Source organism: Callorhinchus milii, unplaced genomic scaffold, assembly GCF_018977255.1.
Source record: "Callorhinchus milii isolate IMCB2004 unplaced genomic scaffold, IMCB_Cmil_1.0 Scaffold6, whole genome shotgun sequence".
NCBI lineage: Eukaryota > Metazoa > Chordata > Chondrichthyes > Chimaeriformes > Callorhinchidae > Callorhinchus > Callorhinchus milii.
This window is the reverse complement of record NW_024704747.1, coordinates 25,409,174-25,430,186: the sequence shown is the minus strand read 5'-3', so window position 1 is coordinate 25,430,186 and position 21,013 is coordinate 25,409,174. Positions and strand designations below refer to the sequence as shown.

The 21,013-nt window shown below is 39.0% G+C and overlaps 1 protein-coding gene across 1 annotated transcript in view; it reads right to left on the bottom strand.

Moving 5' to 3' along the window:
- The window catches only part of pde11a (phosphodiesterase 11a), a 79,859-nt gene extending 59,231 nt beyond the window's left edge, over positions 1–20,628 (bottom strand). The window contains 2 exon segments of the mRNA XM_007890064.2: positions 6,296–6,454; positions 19,817–20,628. Of these exon segments, the coding sequence (XP_007888255.2) occupies positions 6,296–6,454; positions 19,817–20,617 (960 nt within the window). The 5' untranslated portion in view covers positions 20,618–20,628.
- Between the last annotated feature and the right edge of the window lie 385 nt (positions 20,629–21,013).

Genomic DNA, 21,013 nt, shown 5'->3' with positions numbered 1-21,013 from the left:
CTGTTGGTAATCTTAAACGAAAAACAAACAGTGCTGGAAATCCACAATAAATATCCGAAAGTGAGAGAGAAAAAGAAAGGTTAGGATTGAAGAATTAAGGAGATACATTGCTTGAAGACTGCCCAGTACATTAATTCAACTGATTGAACGAAACGGGACAGGTGAATTTAAAATTTATCCAAATTACTATATGATGTTAAATTTTAGGGCAAAGACAATGAGAAATCTTGGGCCATAGGAGCTTTATTTATAGCCGGATTGACTAACGATACATTTTGTGTATAACTTTTGAGGAGCAGGTGACAGCTGAACACTCAGTTTTTGAGTTTCTGGGCACAGTCCGCTTCTGACGTTGTATTTTAGTGATAATTTACAACTAAACACAGGATTCGTGAAGCTTTGCCAAGAATGCTTGGAGCGAACTAACAATAAAAATAGCCCAGATGTTGGGCTATTTTTCAGTGAGAGTGATGTTGACTGGGGAGGCAGAGGTTATTCAACAAGACTAACGATGTTTGAACACGGTACTGAGCAAACTGAATAAATGAGGAGCTGAACCATTACCGAATATATTGCAGTTGTGCTACAATAAGAGTGCCTTTTAGAGATGTATTAGGGTTGAAATCAAAGGTAGCTTTAAGAGGTGCATTTCATTAGGCCGGCACTTTTATGAAATTTATTACATTAGGGAATGAGTCATTTGACAGAAGGAAATATATTGCAGCAGTATCTTTGTGTCACCTACACGGTTAAACCAAGGTCCCGTCTACCTGTTCAGATGGACATTAAAGATCTTGTGGCTTTGTGAAAACAGAAGACAGTTTCTCCCCGTGACCTGGATAACAATCCCCCGATAAAATTGGTCATTCACTTCAAGGCTGTTTGTGGGACATTGCTACGTGCAAATTGGCTGCAAAACACACAGTCACTCCACTTTACAGCTTTCAAAACAAATAATGATAAATTGGTCACTCAAAGGGTTATTAGTATTATTATTATATCCTGTGAAGGACTTTGAGGAGTCCTCCCAACGTGAAAGGCACTATACCAAATGTAAAGATTAATTAATATTAATATTATTATTACACTGGTACCAAGGTGTCACATGTCATCATATTTTACATTGTTGCATCAGGTGTTTGAAAAACAAGCCGACTGAAAGATTTCCAAATAATTTTTCATGAACCTGATGTCCGTCTAAACCTTTTCTTTCCCCCTTTCAAACTGGCTCACTCCTGAGGGTGTGTGACTGTACCTCTCTCCTCTTCCCCCCATGATGATTGACGTCATGTAAGACAATTGGCAGTGCTGCTTTGGTGACTGTTGAAGTGGAGATCAATAGCCTTTTAATAGACTTTGCCAGATGCAAATAAAAGAGACCTTGGAGAGAGAGAGAGAGAGAGCTGAGAAGCACAGAGAGAAACAAGCCAGGAAAGAGATCAAGAGCAGTAAGATTAAGGTTAGCTGAGAGATGCCAGAACAATATGGTAAAGGCTAGGAAAAGGAGTGTTACCTGTGCTGTGTAATTGCAATTAATCTGGAAATTTTAATTAAAAAGTCTGTGGCTATTTGCAAGCATGTGCTATAGCAGGATTCATGCTATCAACAATAACAAAATTGCATGTGTAAAGCGCTTTTCACGTCGGGAGGATGTCCCAAGGCAGCCGGGGATTAGGACCCAAGCATGGTGGGGGGGGCAGAGTTGGGGTGAGGGAGGGTAGAGAGGTTGGAGGGTGCCTATAGCTGCACTAGCATTAGGAGGTAGCAACCTGCAAAGTACAAGGTAGCATACGTGGATGCCACAGATATCGCTGTGCGTGAGATGCCTAGAGGGGACCAGGAGGTGTAACACAGAGTCATGGCAGAATGTGGAGAAGGCAGGAACAGGTGTAGGCCATTCAGCTCCTCCAAACTGTTCTGCCATTCTATTAGATTGCAGCTGATCTGTATCTCAACTCCAAATGCCCACAAGTGTAGAGCTCAGGCTGGTGCTCTCTCTCCTGGCAGTGAGTACTGTGACAGCGGGATATTGTCAGTAATGTTTTTTTTAAGAAGAATCTTTTTGAGGGTGGGGGGGGGAGGTCATTTCTCATTCGTTTGGGGAGTTTTGCTCCAATTTCCCTATTTTCACGATAGACACACTTCACCTCTCTCCCTCTCTCAGGACAAGCCTGATCATAATCGCTTTCAGGCACGATACGAAGCTTCAGAGGTTTAAGCACGGAGAAAGTTGTGGCATCGTCACCGAGAGTGTTTGTTCCTCTCTGATGATTGATGTCATGTAAACCAACTGGCGAGGCTGCTTTAGTGGCTGTGAAAACGTGCTCCTCCTGTTTGTTAGTTCTTCTTTTATCCACGGAAAGCAGAGGTGCAGCTGTTGCACCATTCATTGTATTCTCTTCTGTGGGCGAGAGTGTCTGAGAGCATATTGAGTGCATTTAGCCTAAATGTTTAAGCATCTGACAGACAGCACCACCACATAAAAAGGAGGAAGAGACTTCAGACGATGGTTGCATGGGTCCTGCGCTTTCTAATAAGGATTTAATTACATTTTTTTAAATACAAAGATCACAAGAAATTTGCACTGTTTGCTCTGTGTTTTTCTCTCTGCCCGCCCCCGCCCCCTACCCACTTCGTAAACAGTTAGATTTTTACTCACCAAATGATTTTGTACACCTGGCAATAATAATCCTTGCAAATAATCCTTGCATTTGATATAGCGCTTTTCACGTCGGGAGGACGTCCCAAAGCGCATCACAGAACACACTGTAAAGTGAATTGACTGTATATTTGTGGGCGAACGCGGCAGCCAATTGCGCACAGCAATGTCCCACAAACAGTCGTAGATTAAAAATGACCAATTTATTATTGTTTTGGTTTTTGGAGGGATTATTATTAGGCTCTGTGTGGAGTAAGGAAACTTGCCCAAGGTTTCGCCCTCTGCCTGGAATTGAACTCAGGTCTCTCACTTGCAAAGCGAGTGCTCTAACCACTGAGCTACAGGAGTCCACTGCAATGCTGCCTGGAGTACAAGTCTCCCTGGAATTTTCCCTACAAAAATGTTCTTTAGGACCGGTGTGTAAAATATGATAGCCCGAGATTTGCCCAGGAAATGGCGTGATCTCAGGATTTTAAAGATTTGAAAATGATGGATTGCCCGATCATTGTAAGGATTAATTGCTTCCTATTGTATAATACACAGTAGGCTAATTAGCGTCATGGTAACAGTTTTGGGGGTAGCTCTCTTTGAGTTGAGGGATGAGCTTTTCCTGAAATATGCTTTGGCTAATATGGGATTACTTTTTAGATCAAATGTTGTATTGGTCATTTTTACTGCATAAATAACCAACATAAGGCCGCCGCACCTAAATAGCTCAACTCAAAATCACAAGCGAGCCAAGAAGCAATATAGCACTAGTTTTAGCACAATAAGGTTATGATAGACCTTCTCCAACTCCCCCCCCCACACACACACCCTCCTCACACACTCACACGTGCACTGACTTCACTGTTTTCTTGGCTTCGCTGTCCTTGGTACCACAATTCAGATGGAAATCTAAATGCTCTCGTATTTGTTTTTTTTAAGACAGGTTGCTTTTGAAGTGCACGTAATTCCTGAGCAGGATTGTTAGAGGAAAATAATCCATGATGTACGATGAGCCTTGGGACTTTGCTCATCACTCGATACGCATCAGTACAATCTTGATTCTGCTCATGTTGCTTTTATACAAACACGATGGGAGAGAGAACCCTCCCCTAAATGCTGTATTCAATTCAGTTACAGCACATAGCAGTGTATGCACTGTACACAAATACTAACACATGACATCCACTGCAGTCAAACACCTCAGGCCACCATTTGCTGTTCTGTGTCAGGGATAAAGAACTGGAGACACCATGGGTCAGTTTAGGGTCATTCTCCACCTCTTTCCTTTTACCCTTTCAAGTAGTAATTATTTCTCTAAAACTATTATTTCAGTTTCTCTCTGATTCTCTCCCATCAGTGAGATGAGACGTTTCATAAAATACATTTTTCTTTTCAAAATTGCAGGCTGTCATTTGTATGATGTCTGGGAAGGTGAATCAAATAACACTTTGCAACCCCCTTTCCTGAATGATAAAGCAATAAATAATAAAATAACACTGATTCATAGATATGCCTGACATATGCTAACACGTATTTACTGGGAAATAAATGCATTGATAAGGCAGTAAGCTGAATCGATCCCTGGGTATACCTCCGTGATTTATGTCACGTGCTTTAAAATAATTCTGTACAATTTTCGTACCTTTAATATACTATGTTATGCTGACTGATTTCTTGCTGCTGATATCGATGGATGAATTGAACTTTCAGCACATATCAGGCACATCTAAATAACCCCTTTCTTAGTTGTTAGTGCATATGAATGCCCCACACCAGTACTTGGTCACCCACCCTGACGAGCTGTTAATTAATATAGTAATAGGTTACAAGTACTGATTACCTCGGAATTGGCTTTGTGACGTTTCATCTTTTAATTTGTTCATGTAAGTCGGTGATGAGCCCAGTATGTAACTAAACCTTACACGTTTGAATGACAAGAAAACAAATGACATCTTACAATGTTAAAGAGCTGTGTATTGATTAAATGGTTCATATTGTCCCTTTCCAACTTGTAAAGGAATGGTGTTCGTTGTACATAAGCAGCTGTAATTGTCTGTGTAATACTTTGTGAATTTGGCAATTCCTATTTCACATTCTTCTTTCAGTGGCATTGAGTCTTTTTTTTAAAGTTACGAAACTTTGGGTGTGCAGTGTACTGTTTTTAGTTATCTCGTGCTGTCGTTATCAGTACGGCAACTAACTTGTTTACTCTTTCAGCAACACATAAAATTTGCCTCTTTTAATAAGCCACTGCAAAAAATTGACATAAAAAGAGATATAAAAACAGAATATGATCTGTATGATGATAATAATGCTTGCATTTGATTTTGCGCCTTATCATGTCTTTGAGACGTCTCAAAGCGCTTCACAGAGTAAGCTATAAAGTGTAGTGACTGTGTATTTTGTGGGCAAAACACAGCAGCCAATTGCGCACAGCAGAAGGTATACGAGAATTGCATAGTACAGATCGCCAAGCTATATAGTTACTTCCCATTTCCTCTGAATAAACAATGTTCAATAAAAATGTTTTTAATGTGGACTGAAATGTTACCGCAATCGTGAAGGGTTAATACAATGCACCCTTAATTCCAATGTGCAACATCCCAGCACAACCCATCAAAATTTCACACTACCGTTTTCCAGGAATCTTACTATTCCAGTGTAATTTTCTCTTCCTGCCCAAATCCACGCAATAGTACATGGCAGAGATACCAGATTTCTATAAACATCATTTTGAACAAAACATCTATTAGCCTCAGATTGTTAATGTCTTCAGCTGTCCTTGTGGGCATATTGTACTTGTTTCAACACAAAGCCTTTATAGGAACAGCTGCTCTGAAACTTGAAAAAGCAGTGGGTAAAATCTTATCTATTATTGTAATGTCATGTTATAATTAGCATGATATTTTCAAGATGTTCTGCTAATTAAGGCACTGCAACAAACAAGAGTCCATTAAGGGACTTTATATTTTGCCTCATGCATCATATTATTACTCCTCGAAAGAAACATTACAAGCGGACAGCCATTGTCCAACCATCTCATGGTAATGTACCTCACAACAAATAACTTGTTTTAAAAGGTTTCAGTTACTCCACCCACTCAGAACACTCTCCCCCCTCGCTTAGCTCCTGCTAAATCACCTCACGTCTGTGCCAGTAATTGTACCAGTTGGTACTGTGGCAAATAGCCTAAAATCTGAGATGACTTCAAAGTGTTCTCACTATTTGTCCACTCTTCTTTTCTGAATCTCAATGCTTTTCCTTTAATGAATATTTAATTCAAAGCAAATTACAAGGGGCAGGTTTCAAATAATTTCCAACAACAAGAAAGTATCACTCAGCTCCTCAACAATCACTTCCAGATGGACTGACATTAGATGCTTCTGGTTTTCCTAGAACTTGTCCTACATTTACAGCAGATTTACCTTTAACCTTTGTGGGGTCAATCCAACAACACTGGATTCCTGTGTGTGATTCCTCCTCCTCCTCTGTTAGCACACATACGGTTATGGCTCACAATATAGTTTATAAAACACTTTATTGAGACTATCATAAATATCAAGGTCAACTACTGTGCTTTTTGCTAGAAGCTTAACTTGGCTTCACTTCACCAGATAAACGATAGATCAACATAAAACCAAATCCAACCTTTTCATCATCCTCAGTGAATGGAGCTCCTCCAGGATTTTTGTTTATAGCTTGGGCAACACTGATAATTTCCCCATCGCTGTTTCGAATCGGCATACACAGAAGCGACTTAGTCTTGTATCCTGTCAACTTATCGATTTCGTCCTTGAAGCGACTGTCCTACTCAAGAAAAAACAAAAACATGAGTTACAATTTCAAGTGGCATTTGGGTTTAGCAACAATTTAATAAAGTTAGTGACAAAATGTGTATGCAGAATGGGTAAGAATTACAATAGACTAAACAGATCAAATGTTGTGCCAAATTTAGTAAAATTATATAATTCAATGTTATCTGTAATATCCTACATAATTGATGGCATAGTTTTTAATATACTGGTCTGAGAGTTCCCCATATGTGTACACCCACACATGGAAATTTCCTTGTGTCTGGAATGGAACGCTCGCTCCCTCACAAACCATTAATAATAAATACCGAGAGACGTTTTAAAAAAAGAACAAACTTATTCACAGTGGGTGAATCGTCACATCCAATAAGCCTTACTGTGGGCGTTTCGCCCGCAAAGTATACAGTCAACTCACTTTACAGAATATTCTGTGAAACGCTTTGATACATCCTAAAGACATGATAAGCCGCTATATCAAATGCATGGATTATTATTATTATTATTATTAAAATTGGATCTTTTCTTCAAATTCACTAAACTTGTTCAACCTGGAGTGGAAATGCAAGTTGCTGTTGTTGTTGTTATTTCTGAGTTGGCTGGGGAGCAAGGTACAATAGGGAGCTGATCACATCTGTACCTGTACCATACACTGCCTGGAAATTCACTCAGGTCACAGGAGAGTGGAAAAGTACTGCACAGCTGTAGGCTTAGACTGTCCACCTTGCAAGTGGCAGCCCTTTTCGTGCAGTAATTCAGCATTTTTAAACAGGAATGCTCTATAAAAATGATATATTTCTAACTAACTAGCAGTGGTTTTAGCACTGGTGATTCTGCCACTAATGCCCAATGAATGCCGAGAGTGACCTTTGATCCTCTGACCAACTTACTGTAAAAACAGTAGAATACGTGGACCTTCTCATGTCAAATGCACAGGATGTCCAATTCATCTCTCGTCCCTCCCCCTTCCTGTGTGCAAGCGAGTGTAGACTCATTATGAGTGATTTTCTTAGGAAAATCTTTCTCCGTCCCCTATAATTTTCTCTTGAAGACACTAATTCATGCTGGGATACAGTTCCATTGGTTCCATCCCAAACCAGGTGCTGCTACAGCTGAGATCTGTTTAATTCAGAACAGACCTAAAGTCAAACCCAGGATTTCCTAACACTTTATGGAACAATTTCATACATAACCAGTGGCTTTATCTACCGAACCACTAGGAGGTAGGTGTGAGCATTTACATGGAATATAGGAAAGAGTAGAAGAGATTATATCAATTGCAACATTTCCATCGCTTCTTCGGAAAGTCTATTTGATTGGTTACTAATCTTATAACCTTAAGCTAACTGGGAACTCTCACCTCTCTTTTTAGTGTATGGCACCATCTCTGTTATGCACGCCATTACCCTACGTGAAAGGTGCTATATAACTGCAATAACTTGATTTTATTTGTTGTCTAGGATTTTGGTAAGCTCTGTTCTGTTATTCAGCAATATTTTAACTAATATATTCAATAAAATACATGTCTTAAAGATGAACCAGATACAGGACACAAGTAAAAATAATAATAATCCTTGCATTTTGATTATAGCACCTTTCACGTTGGGAGAACATCTCAAAGTGCTTCACAGGATTTTAGTGTAGAATGACTGTGTATTTATAGGCGAACGTAATATTATAATACCACACTCTACATTGTAGTATTATTTAACTTTACTTCTGCATTATTATTTAAATTGAAACTAATGGAATGCTTTGAATAAACAAACTTCAACAAAAGTACAGATGTACCCTTGTAGAAATTCCAAGAGTTTACCTAAGCACAATAACTTGTATTATTTTCAATCAAGTTGTAGATACTCCACTGAAATATATTTCATTCTTACATAAACTGACAGCTGAATGCTTTTAGCACTCGCCAGGTTCTATTCTAGAAACCTGCAAATCCAAATTTGCACGACATTCAGTGAAAGAAGATTTAGATGAAACTGTTCCTATTAATTTAGGGAGAATGCAGATGCTTAAATTTTTAATCTGTTGAGAGTTTGACATTTGAATTGTTTTTTGTTGTTGTGGTGTTCCAGAAAGCTGAATTTGTCTTGGAACAGACCAGGCTTTAAAAATATTGGCTGGATCATACCAATTATGTGCTAGTTGGGCTGGCAACATGTTGTGTGAATTGGTTTCTTATTGGTTCCTACTGGGAGTTTTCAGTAAAACTGTCCTGTTGCCTCAGTCTTGTTCATGTAAGAATGCATTCTGTTTACTTCTGTCAGACACTGCAGCACCCAAAACACCCAGAGGTATTTCTCTGCATTTAAACAGAAAGAACTTTGAGAAGCGAGATATGACGGTGGGCTCGTTAACCAGATGAAAGGCTGAGCTGTGAGAATTCTCACACATAGCTGTGAACTTTGTATTGAAACGTAGTTAGAAAAGATTTCAGTCGCTCTCTATAAACATCTACTTGGTTACCAGTTGGCCAGTTGAACCATGTCTCAAAACCTAGTTCCAACTGGTGGCCAAATAGAAACCAGTTCAGTGGAAACAACTGGAATTTCCACTCGGGAACAAGTTACAAGTTTTGATAGTTTGTTAAATACAACCTCAGTAGACTCTCTTGAGACTCTCTTCGAAGTGTTAGCTGAAAGAAACTTGAAAAAAAATAGCAACAGTCAATCATTTGAGATATACAACAATACCATTAATCTGATTATTACCAAATTTATGCATAAATAAGTAACATACACCGTGGTATGTTTGCAACATCTGCTGTTCAACCCACTACATTGCCAATCTCGTGTGAAAAATAAGGGAAGCCCTAAGCAACACAGTGGGCATATTTCTTTCCTCCTCCAAAAATACACGCACTTACTTGTGATTTTAATATGTACCGTTTTGTGGGAGGGTGGAAGAAATCTATTGCGTTGAACCTGGTAGGAAGAGACAACACGAGGAAATGTTTGTGCACACGTTCCTGGCATGACCCCACCTCCAACTCGTCTGATCAGAGATCCTGGAAGTAACAAGGTCTTTGCCAAGCCTCATCATTCCTCCAGCATTAACCCATTGGGTCCAATGGTAGCAAGTGGTTGTATTTCCCCCAAAACAAAACCTCTTGTACTCATAGGCCAAGTTAACACTCCAATGCAGTACTCTAGGAATACTGCATCATCAGAGGAACATTCCTTGACATGAGATAATATATATGTATAATATATAATGATATAATCCTTGCATTTCATATAGTGTCTTATGAGACGTCTCAAAGTGCTTCCACAGAATATACTGTAAATTCAATTGACTGTATATTTTGTGGGCGAAAGTGTCAATGTTAAACTGGTGCCCTATCTGCCTGATTAGGTGGACGCTTTGAGCTGTTTTGATGCTATAAGTGCTCCTTCATTTGCAAAGATTATTTTTATTATTTAACATACAGTCAGGGATAAATGATAGGGGCAATTGCCAAAGGCAATTTGGGCAAAGAATAAAGTAGTGCAGTCATCGGTTAAATAAAATCACACTAAATAAGCACTAAGCACTAAATAAAATTGCTTCTGATTAGGTAAAATCAGTTGTGGGTTTTGACTTGTGTGGGGAAACTCTGTGGTTTGACTACTTTTCCTGTTAAACCATTTAAAGGGTAGTAGTTGGATTTAGGAATCAGCATGACATTTTGTGATGAGCTGCTTAAAATTTAATGTGGAATGTAAATGTTATATTGTGGTGTTTCTTTGTTTTAAAAGACATATATACAGTACTTGCTTTAAACACAAATCCTGTTTGAAGCATTACTTGAGATCATCTTTACAACATTGTGCATATTTCTTGATGCAAACTTGTAATCCTACTTTTCTGCTGCAGAATGAAATCAAAACATACATTTTGAGTTATTAGTCAAATCTCTCTATAGAATGGCATCAAGTAATTTTGGCCCCCGTTTGATTTCTGCTACATTAAGGGCAATTTGAATGTTGGAAATGTAAATTGAAAGTGGATTGAAGTTATTCCTTCCAGCAGGTTTGGGTTCAATGTTAGATGTGCCAGCGGCAATGAATGCTTTGAAATGTGAAGGAATACATCATTATGTTAAAAATAAGCAATTTCACCAGCTAATTCTGCTGTACTATTTCAGTAAAAATGCAGAAAATGAGCCATAGCTTTCGAGATGAAAACAATTTAGATTTTCCATCTAAGATTATTTATCTTTTCCAAAATTTTACAGATAAAAAATTGAATAACCAATAGATTTCATACTGATTGCTAATCTAGGCCTGGCACATGCAGTATTCCATAGAGTAGCTGAACCTTGCTCTTTAATAATGTCTTTCATTGCTCGAAGAAATCTATGATAATCTAATGAGCTAGGTCATGAAATAAATGTTACATTCCCCAGATTCACAGAGGGTATTTGTTAAGTTTGATACGTCCAGAATGAAGCAGGTTATGTTCATTATAATAATAATAATAATAATAATAATAATCCTTGCATTTGATATAGCGCTTTTCACGTCGGGAGGACGTCCCAAAGCGCTTCACAGAACACACTGTAAAGTGAATTGACTGTATATTTGTGGGCGAACGCAGCAGCCAATTGCGCACAGCAATGTCCCACAAACAGTCGTAGATTGAAAATGACCAATTTATTATTGTTTATGGTTTTGGAGGGATTATTATTAGGCTCTGTGTGGAGTAAGGAAACTTGCCCAAGGTTTCGCCCTCTGCCTGGAATTGAACTCAGGTCTCTCGCCTGCAAAGCGAGTGCTCTAACCACTGAGCTACAGGACTCTACAGGACTCTCCCTCACTCTGCATTGCTTGCCACAAACTAAAACTGTAGCATCTCAACGTGTTGCCCATTGGTAACATGTTGGTGAATATAATGTTAATAATTGATAATCAATATTACTTTTAATAATTATCTTTGCATTTGGTACAGCGCCCTTCACTTTGGGAGGACATCCTAAAGGATCTACTGTGAAGTAGAGCGACTGTGTATTTCTGGGTGAACGTGGCAGCCAATTTGCTCTCAGCAATGTCCCACAAACAGCCCATTTTATTTGGGGGATTGTTGGCCAGGACACTGGGAGAAATTTCCATTCTCTTTTCGATTAGTGCCATGGGATCTTTAACATCCACCTGCACAGGCAGACTGGACCTCGGTTAACATCTCTGAAATATTTATTCAGGGCCGGTAGTCACCTTGTTGCAGAGTTGTAACAAATGAGTCATTTTCATAAATTTCCATTAGCAATATCACAATTTGCTCATTTGAAGTAGGTGACTTATTGCAAGTTATATGTTAATTACTTTGATGATGCATGATTCGGAAAGAGCAGGGAATTTTTTTCCAGTGTACTGGCCAACAATCCTCCAGATAGAATCGTTTATTCATTCATGGCCATTTGTGGAACCTGTCTGCCTTGTTTGCCAACAATTAATAATAATAATAATCCTTGTATTTCGTATAGCGCTTTTCGCATCTTCTAGACGTCTCAAAGCACTTCACAGAATAAACTGTAAAGTGAATTGACTGTATATTTGTGGTGAAACGTGGCAGCCAATTGCGCACAGCAGTGTCCCACAAACAGTCGTGGATTGAGTGACAAAATTATGATTTTATTATTATGTTTTTGAGGGATTATTATCCCCAGAAAAGCGATCCACCAATCAACTAACAACCGGGTTCTTACTTACTGCTAGGTAAACAGAGGCATGTGGAGTAAGGAAACTTGCCCAATATTTCGCCTGCCGGGAATCAAACCCGGTCTCTCGCTTGCGAGACTGAGTTACAGCACTCCACAATTAGACAGTTACTGCACTATCCAGAAACTTTGTGAGAAGCCCCAAATTAATAGGTGCTATATCAAATGCACGAATTATTGTTCTTTATTGGCAGAATCACCAGGAATTTCTGCACAAAAGCCAGAAAAGCAACAAATAATAATCCTTACATTTGATATAATGCCTTATCATGTCTTTGAGACGTCTCAAAGCGCTTCACAGAATATAATTTCTAAGTCAAGTGACAGCAGAGTCATGCCATCTAATATAATTTAAATAGTGCAATGATGATTAAACTGGATAGTGCATCTAGAAAACCCTTCTCTTAAAGATGTTACCTTTAAAGGTATTCAAACATGCGTTGGATATAAAGACACAAGTACCTGGTCTCATTTGGTTGAATAAGTGTAAACAGAACTATAAACCAGGAATGAGAATTTGTTCATTGTAAGGATTAGATTAGGGTAAATTATTTATCAAAAACTGCATACCTGAATCATACCCAGAAAGGAATAAGCTTAATGATTTTCTTAAAAATCACCCTTTATTTCTCTTCAAATTCTCCTGTATAGTTTAGGCCTCTGCATATCAAGGGATATTCAAATACCTGACTTGGGTGACAATTTATGAATGCCAATTTATGAATGAACAAAGGTGTAAAAAAAAAGGCTTGCTTTTGGTTTTCTTGAGACAAGTTTCACTGTGTAAAGTACTTAGGAACATTTTGATGTTATAAGCACGAGATCAAGTATCATTTATAATTTTAATTTTGCTCCTTATTTCTGAGATGATGCTTTTTATTCATAGCATCTTCCCTAAGCATTTAGTAAGCCCAGTTTAAGGTGTTCAATGGCGCATAAACCAAGAACAATTTACATTTCAGTAAGTTAGACTGGACTACAATAACTCACAATTTCACCGTGATATTGAATTTGTTTTAATGTAAAAACTTCCAACCTTGCAATGGATTGTGAATAGGTCGTCTGGATCATCAGAAAATATATTAAAAATGGAATGTTAAATCCAAAGAAATCTGTCAGAATTGGATTATCCTGTACAATTGGATAGACTGATTCTGGAGGAAGCTGTATCATGTTTGTTGACCTCTTTAACGCAGAAATTTAATGTGGAAAATTTAAAACTAAATCTTAATATGGAAGCCGGTTTTCAGTTACAGTTCTTGAAAATAAATTTTTGCACAATTCTCTACAACCTTAAAACGTTAACATTTAATGATCTAACAGGCTAGGTCTAGGTGGAATTTTGAGTGTTGTGTATTTATATTCTTGTGTACAATATCTATCTCATAAAAGCAATCAAGCAGACAATCATTTATTATCATACTTAAAGTCAGCATTTGCATATTTTATAGCTTTAAGATTATTGTTGCTCCATCTCTAAGGTAATAAACGCAGTAAGTCAAATTATTATTTGATATTATTATCCAACAAATCATTGCGTTTCTTTTTTTTGTACAAATTTCTGATTTGACTTTGATTTTTTTTTTACTCGAGAGTCCACTTGAATGGATGCACCAAAGGCTTTGATCCAATTGATAGAACCGACAAAATAAACCACAATAGGTCAGGTGGAAGAGTTTTTCTTTCTCGACAGATTCTTAAAAAGATGAATGGTTTTAATAACAAGTATCCCTTCTGGAGGTAACTAAACAGTTCTCTGTATTTTATTAACCAGCACTGCTGGTTACCACATTCAATTGATATTCCCATCCTATTGCATTGAGCTCTTCACCTTGTGCGTCATTTGAGATGTTTGAAACTACTTCTGAATTATGCAGGCTTTAGACTTCCAACCAAACTAGGGTTTAATAGCAGGTCGGTTATTCTGCAGGCGTATGTTTGCATTGGCTTGGTAAACACTTTAATAATTTCTTCAACATTCTTTCCTCAATTTTTTTCTTCTTGAAGGTTTTTTTCACACACACAAACACATACACTCTCTCTCAGTATCGAGGGAAACTGTGAACTTCCTCAGCACTCGACTGCAATGATACTCCACTCTCATCCCAGTCAACATGAAGCAAAGTATGCTACTGGGTGAGATGTCTTTGACTTTGCTCTGTCCAAAGCCATCCCTTTGAACAGACCTGCTCATAAGAACTGCATTCTGAGCTCAGCTCACAATCTGGGCTTTTATCTCACCACCACAACAACGTAAAAATGAGACTGTGGCTGGTGTTATTCCACACATTCATGCACCATCAAATCAACCAGCACATGCAGGATTGCTAAATATTTTCGCTGGACATTCTGGGAGCAAAAGGGAATCAATGGGCTGAATCTCTGTTGGAAAATGACTTAACCTTCTGGATTGAACAAAGGTAAATCGTACAGTATTTTAACGGTTTTGAAATGGCACAAAGGCTACTGAGGAATTATTGAATGACAATTAGGAGGATGAATCAATTGATTTCTCTCCGACCCCACACGCACAGAACAACAAGGACAATTATAATACACATGCCATCCGCAGCTGAAATGAATTGAATCAGAAGAGACAATAGACCAGTATTGCACCACACAGTACAGTTACCTACTGAGACATTGGGAAAGCAACTGAACAATTTCTTTATCATTATGTTCAGAAAGGGAATGGGAATGTATATTTTAAGCTGTCAATGGTGTTAGTATCTATAAACTGTGCTTGAACTGCCCAGCTTGCAAATCATACCAAAACAATATTGTGTAAATTAATGCACAGATACAAAAATCCACATTATTTTTGTAGCAAACTTTCCAAATCAAATACTTTATTATTTAATAAGAGTAACATTAATGTAACTCTCGATCATGCAGATAAACAAGTGGTATTTTAAATGAGAAATATATCATCGAAATGTGTGAAACAGCATCCTTGCTTTGTGATATTGGAACTGTTTTTTCTTGGCACGAAAGAATGTGAACCATGGTGTGGGGACAATTTAATAGGCCATAACAAAGCAAAATATTCTTAAGCAAATTAACTGCAACCCTTCCCATATAAAATGCAAACTTATTCTGGGCAGAAAGAATGAATACCGTTGCAAAATCTACTGCATAATAAAGGAATACTTCTCAACTTGGTTCTTATCCCATAGGATTTACAACTAATTTAATGATGGCCACATGAAATCCAACTCATCTGATTTGGGAATTCTGGCTGGAATAATTTAAAAATCTGGACCACTAATCCTTCAGTCTTTACACTGAAGTGATATTAATCAATACCCTTACTTGTGCTGGCAGATTAGGTGCAACAAGAACATAAGAGAGCAATGGTTACATGCGAAATCTGTATCAATGTCAAGCAAGATACGAATACTTATTCACAGGCCTTTTCCTGAGCACCTCAACAAACTGCAATGGAGGGGGAGACTTGGGTACAGCAGTATCAGTTTTAGTCTGAATTAAGACCAAAGACCAAAGTATTTGTTTGACTGTTAAGAGGTTTTTCTCAAGCATAAAACTTTTGTGAGCTTGTTGATGATGCTTAAAGATCAACGCGATCGGTAGTTATCATTTTAACATTTCACTCTTTTCTTAACAATTTTAACATTTATAATAATAATAATCTTTGCATTTGGTATAGAAACTCATCACATTGTTGAGACGTCTCAAAGCGCTTCACATGATATACTGTAAAGTGAATTGATTGGGTGTTCTGTGGACAAAATGCGGCAGCCAATTGCACACAGCAGTGTCCCACAAACAGTCGTTAATCCACTGAACATTCATTCAGAGAAGCAACTGAACAGGCTCTTAATGTTTCTTAGCATTTTTAATGCTTTTTAAAGTGCCAGTTATTCATTACAGAGAGTAACTGGTGGTGGGCTGAATGAAACACAATTAAAACACAAAAAAGACACCAAGCACAAATCTTTGTAGGCAAGACTGAGCTTTGAAATGGAATATGATCACTTTGGCTGCACAAACTGGATTGTGCTCTTCAGCAAGATGTTCTTTAGAAAGCACCACTGTAATACTGCAGATGTTTTCTATATTAGTCATTAAGGAATCTCATTTCAACAGTTTAGAAACCTGGCAGTAAAATATTTGCACATTATTATATATATATTTGACCTAAAGGTATTCTAGCTGATCAATAAAAGAATGATTTCTGCTGTAACATTTCCAGACACTTTATGATCTTAAGGAAGATTGCCTGGTTATGGGTGGAGTAAGTCCTAAGAAACTCACGACTGAAAATTAGGAAAAATTTGAGAGTAAGCCAATCATTCTTGTTCACCGCCCAATTGCTGGTTTTTGCATCAGCAATGACTGAGAACACACCTGCTTACCCTCAAGAGGAGGGAATACTATAAACATCTGAAACTCTAGAGGGCAGAAGGAGCTTAAAAGGTAATAAATGGCAACGTGCTCAGTAAGTGGCAAAAAAATTTAGAATTAGTCCAAGGATTAAGTAGATCAACATTCATTTAAACTATAATCTTAATGAATCATAAATGTTGGCAGTTCAGTTTGGATAGCCCATGTGATTATATTGCATTTCAAACCTCAGTCTTGCCTAAGATTTGTGCTTCTTTATCTTTTTCTTGCCTGGACTGTTTGAAGGAGAGAGAGAAAGTGTCAGAAGGACAGAAGATGCGGTTGAAACAAAAACCATCCAGATAGGAGACGAAATTCAATGCATGCATGAGCCAGAGGGGAATGGAGTGGTTTGGGAGAAAGGATTAGGAATGATGGAGAATCATGGGGTGTAGCCTGGACTAGTTAGGCCTGTTTCTGTGGTGTACAATTCCATGTAAGGAATTTTTCCTTTCCTTAGCTCATCCAAGGAACAGCATTGACAGCATGTGTGCTGAGGACAATCTGTTTGCTGTGCCATCCTGCCAACTCTGGCTAGGGCAGAGGAAGGTAAGGCAGGTAGACAAGATGGAATAAATTAGGGCTAATGAAAGGAACATTAAAATGGGTCGAGTTTAGATATAACTATTAATTATACCCACTCATGAAATTTAAATAAAATTCATCAAATTATATAAATATTGTTTAAAAAAAACCCACAAAGTATAAAACTGTACAGATATTAAGATACACAAGTGTTGTGCTTGTCATTGCCAGCATCTAAAGATGCAAGAGGCAGTTCGATACTTACAGAGTAGAAATATAGGCAAAAATTATACAGGTATTAAGATATATAAATAGTATGATTAGTATGAAATCATGCCAGCATCTAAAACTGCAGGAAGCAGCTCGATATATGTAGAGAGACAGAGAGAGAGAGAGGGAGAGGGAGAGAGAAAGTGGAAGTAAATGCAACAATTGATAAATTTGGACATGTTAATAAAAAAATTATTGCTGTGAATATCACTTTGATTGATAAGCGTGGGACTGAAACTCACTGTCATTTCGAGGTGAGGTGCAACCAGAATTAAATAGCCACACAGCCATGTGGAGCACTGAGCTCAGCAAACTCCAAGATTCAAAGGCATCAAAGTATTTACTTTTTATTGCAGGGAAAAAAATATTTTTCACAGATGAGGAGATAACTTTGCAGCGTCCCCTGTTGGCAAAGTCTCTCTCCTCTCTTTTTCTCTCTCTCTCTCTCTCTCTCTGTCGATAAATTACTGGAGAGACTGATGGAGACGATTATGTGGGTTGGATGGTTGCTATAAATTTCCACAAGCCAGTTGCTCCATATGGCCTTTATTTTTGGAGCTTGCTTGCTGTGTTCTCAGGAGTTATTTTGAAATGTGCCATCTGCAAACATTTAAGAGCCCAGTGGATCCTCTTTAACCACAGGATTCAGTCTGTGCACTGCACTAAATGCTAAACTTCAAGAGTCTCACTCAGTGCCCACTATTTTCGGTTGTGAGTGAATTGCATCGTGATACTGATACAGCAAATAAATGCAAGCAAATTCACGTGGAATTTTTGGACCATCCCCCCCGGAGTAAAACTGGTTCACATAACGGGCAATTTTTTTTAGCACGGGTGTTCTGAACTGTTTTAGCACCCCGGAGACCACTCAAAAAGGGTTAGAAACGGTTAACACCGATTCATTCGAGAAAATAACTGCACGTTGTGCACTGCAATTACTTGTATCCTCATCCAAAATGAACCAAAGTTAAATTCAGCAAATGCACAGCCCCAATATCACCAGTTATTGCCAAACAGTCGAGACACCTAAATGCTGCACAGATTCATTTTGGGGATTGTATTAACCCTTTATCGTCTGGGGTTTAACAGTCATCAATCCATGCTTTACCTACTGTGCAATTATGCCACATATGTTCAATGTTCCTGTCTTTGAACTAGACTTCAATTGACAAGATCCTGTCTCACTCCTCCAGATGAACCTCCTAATGACATTCCTGGACTCACCACTCTTTCTCTCCTCCCTCTCTCCCCCTCTCCCACCCCATCTGACATTTTCTTCCATTTCTAAGAAGAGGCACTTATTGGCCCAGGCCCTAAATCTTCACTCAAATCAGTGGCGTTCCGACGTGTAATGCATGAGTTTTACCTTTATTTTCAACGACTCCCATTTATTGTGACCCACAATGAATGTGGGGAGAGCATCTGTTAAGTGTCTGAACAAATTATTGCTGGTGGCGTTGTGGGTTTGTTGACTCTGTCCTCTTCCCAATCTATTAGCCACTTCCCTGCCTCGATGTATCAAATTCTCATTAAGAACAACCCACGTAAGGTTTGTATTGCATTTCCTCCTTTTTTTTTAAGAAAAGAGCAGTGAGGATTTTCTGTTGGAATTTTTATCCATCAGCAATGAAACTAGATTCCAGGAAAACACCAATTCAAAAATCATGCACCCATCGTTCATTGAGAATTGGCCTTTTTTTCCCCCAAAAAAAATTGGAATCCAGATATCTCCATCTGATAATGTGAGTGTGATCTGATTCCCTCATTTTACCCGACGACGAGAAACAGCACTGGAATGAATTCTCGCAAACATTTGGATCATTTCATTCATTATTTCATCAGAGATCACACTGTCAATGGCTCAGATGGCTGAAACATTAAAACCCTAGCAAAGAAGATAAGACATAATCGCTCTTTATCCGATCCTACAATTTGCCCGTCAACCGAATAGCTTTACAAAAAAAAAAGGATTAAGTGTTAGATTATTTCCAGTTTGTGTTACGTGAGAGTAAGAACCACCGTTGGATTATTGCAGCGTTAAAATGCTCGTATGTTCTCGTGTTCCTGAAGAACACTTCCATATGAGGAGAGGAAAGTTTGCTTCAAAAAGCTTCTACAATTATTGGAGCAGTTGCTTTGCCTTATATTTTAGTATAATATATATAATATCAGTGTATATTTATATTTTAGTATATATTGTAATATATGTACATACTATATATTATATATGCATGCACATACATAACATATAATATACTGGGTCTGTATATACATCTATTTGCTTACAGTTGTGTAATATCCACACTTCCCTACAAAAATAAGTCTGAACCAGGATGTTAGTGGGTTGTGTTTTAAGTGTGTGAGTGAGTGTGAGTGTGAGTGGGTGTGTTGGGGGGGAGAGAAAGAGAGAGAGAGAGAGAGAGAGAGAGAGGGGGGGGGAGTGGGAGACCTGCTTACCTGATAGGTATCAGGGATATTGACTGTCTCTCCATGTTCAGCCACATACCCAATGATCCCTTTGCCCCATGGCACCTGCACCTCGTTGGAGTTCTCCACACTGGACGAGGGGAGCACGGTGGTGCCTGCGTGCACATCGAAGAATTTGGACACCAGGGTCTTCTTGTTGGCAGTGCCTTCCACCAGGAACAAGGAACATCGGTCGGCGTCCACCAGGATGCAGACAAATATCAGGATCTTGTAGCTCAGGCTGGTCAAGTCCAGGTCATTGGAGATGTCTTTGACCAGTTCCAGGAAGAACTCCCTCTCGTTGGTGTCCTTGACTTCGTATTTGTAGTCGATGGCTCTGGAGGCGTATTGGGGGATGTTGACCCTGGATTCCAGCAGTGCACTCAGGATGTGAGCTGTGGTGGGAGGCAAGGAGCTGGCCTTCCTCAAGAGAGCTCTCCTCCTCATGCTGGACAGGGGCTCCTTGTCCCTGGAGTTCACATGCTCGTCGTAAGTCCTGTTGACAGTCAGAGCTTTGGACCTGGCGAAAGTTTTCCTGAGTTCTTTCTGCGAGGGTCTCCTCTGCAGCCCATCGCCTCTGGTGGTCCAGCACTCCTTGGAGGCGGTGATGGGTTTCTCCTCCGAGATGGGAGTCGGGGGCGCCGCGGGCGCCTTGGTCTGATGCTGCAGCTTGAGCCACTTCTGCACGGCGCTGGCTTTCCCTTTCCTCAGGAGATAGTCTTCGAAAAGATCCGGGTGGTTATCCAGGAAACTTTCCACCTCGGAAAAGTCGAGCTTGGCTCTTCTCGACATGGCTGCGGAGAACAACCTGGAGAAACGTGGGGGGGTCAGTTTAAAGGACCATTATCCCAGGGCTCGCAGCATCAGGACCAAACGTGCCAGAGAGGGATACAGATGGTTTTTTTTTTTTTTTTGGTTTTTTTTTTGTTTGTTTGTTTGTTTGTTTGTTTGTTTGCCTGGCGTTCAGTCTAACATCTTTCACATCCTTGCGTGCACAGCGAGTAATCCATCCACCTGATCACCTCCGATGTATACTTGAAACCTGGAGAGATATAAACTGGTCCAACTTCTTGGATGAGACAGACGACTTCCCACTCCTACGATTGATGTGAAAATGCTGCTCTTGGATGCATCCTCTCTCTCTCTCTCTCTTTCTCTTTCTCTCTCTCTTTCTTTCTCTTTCCAGCC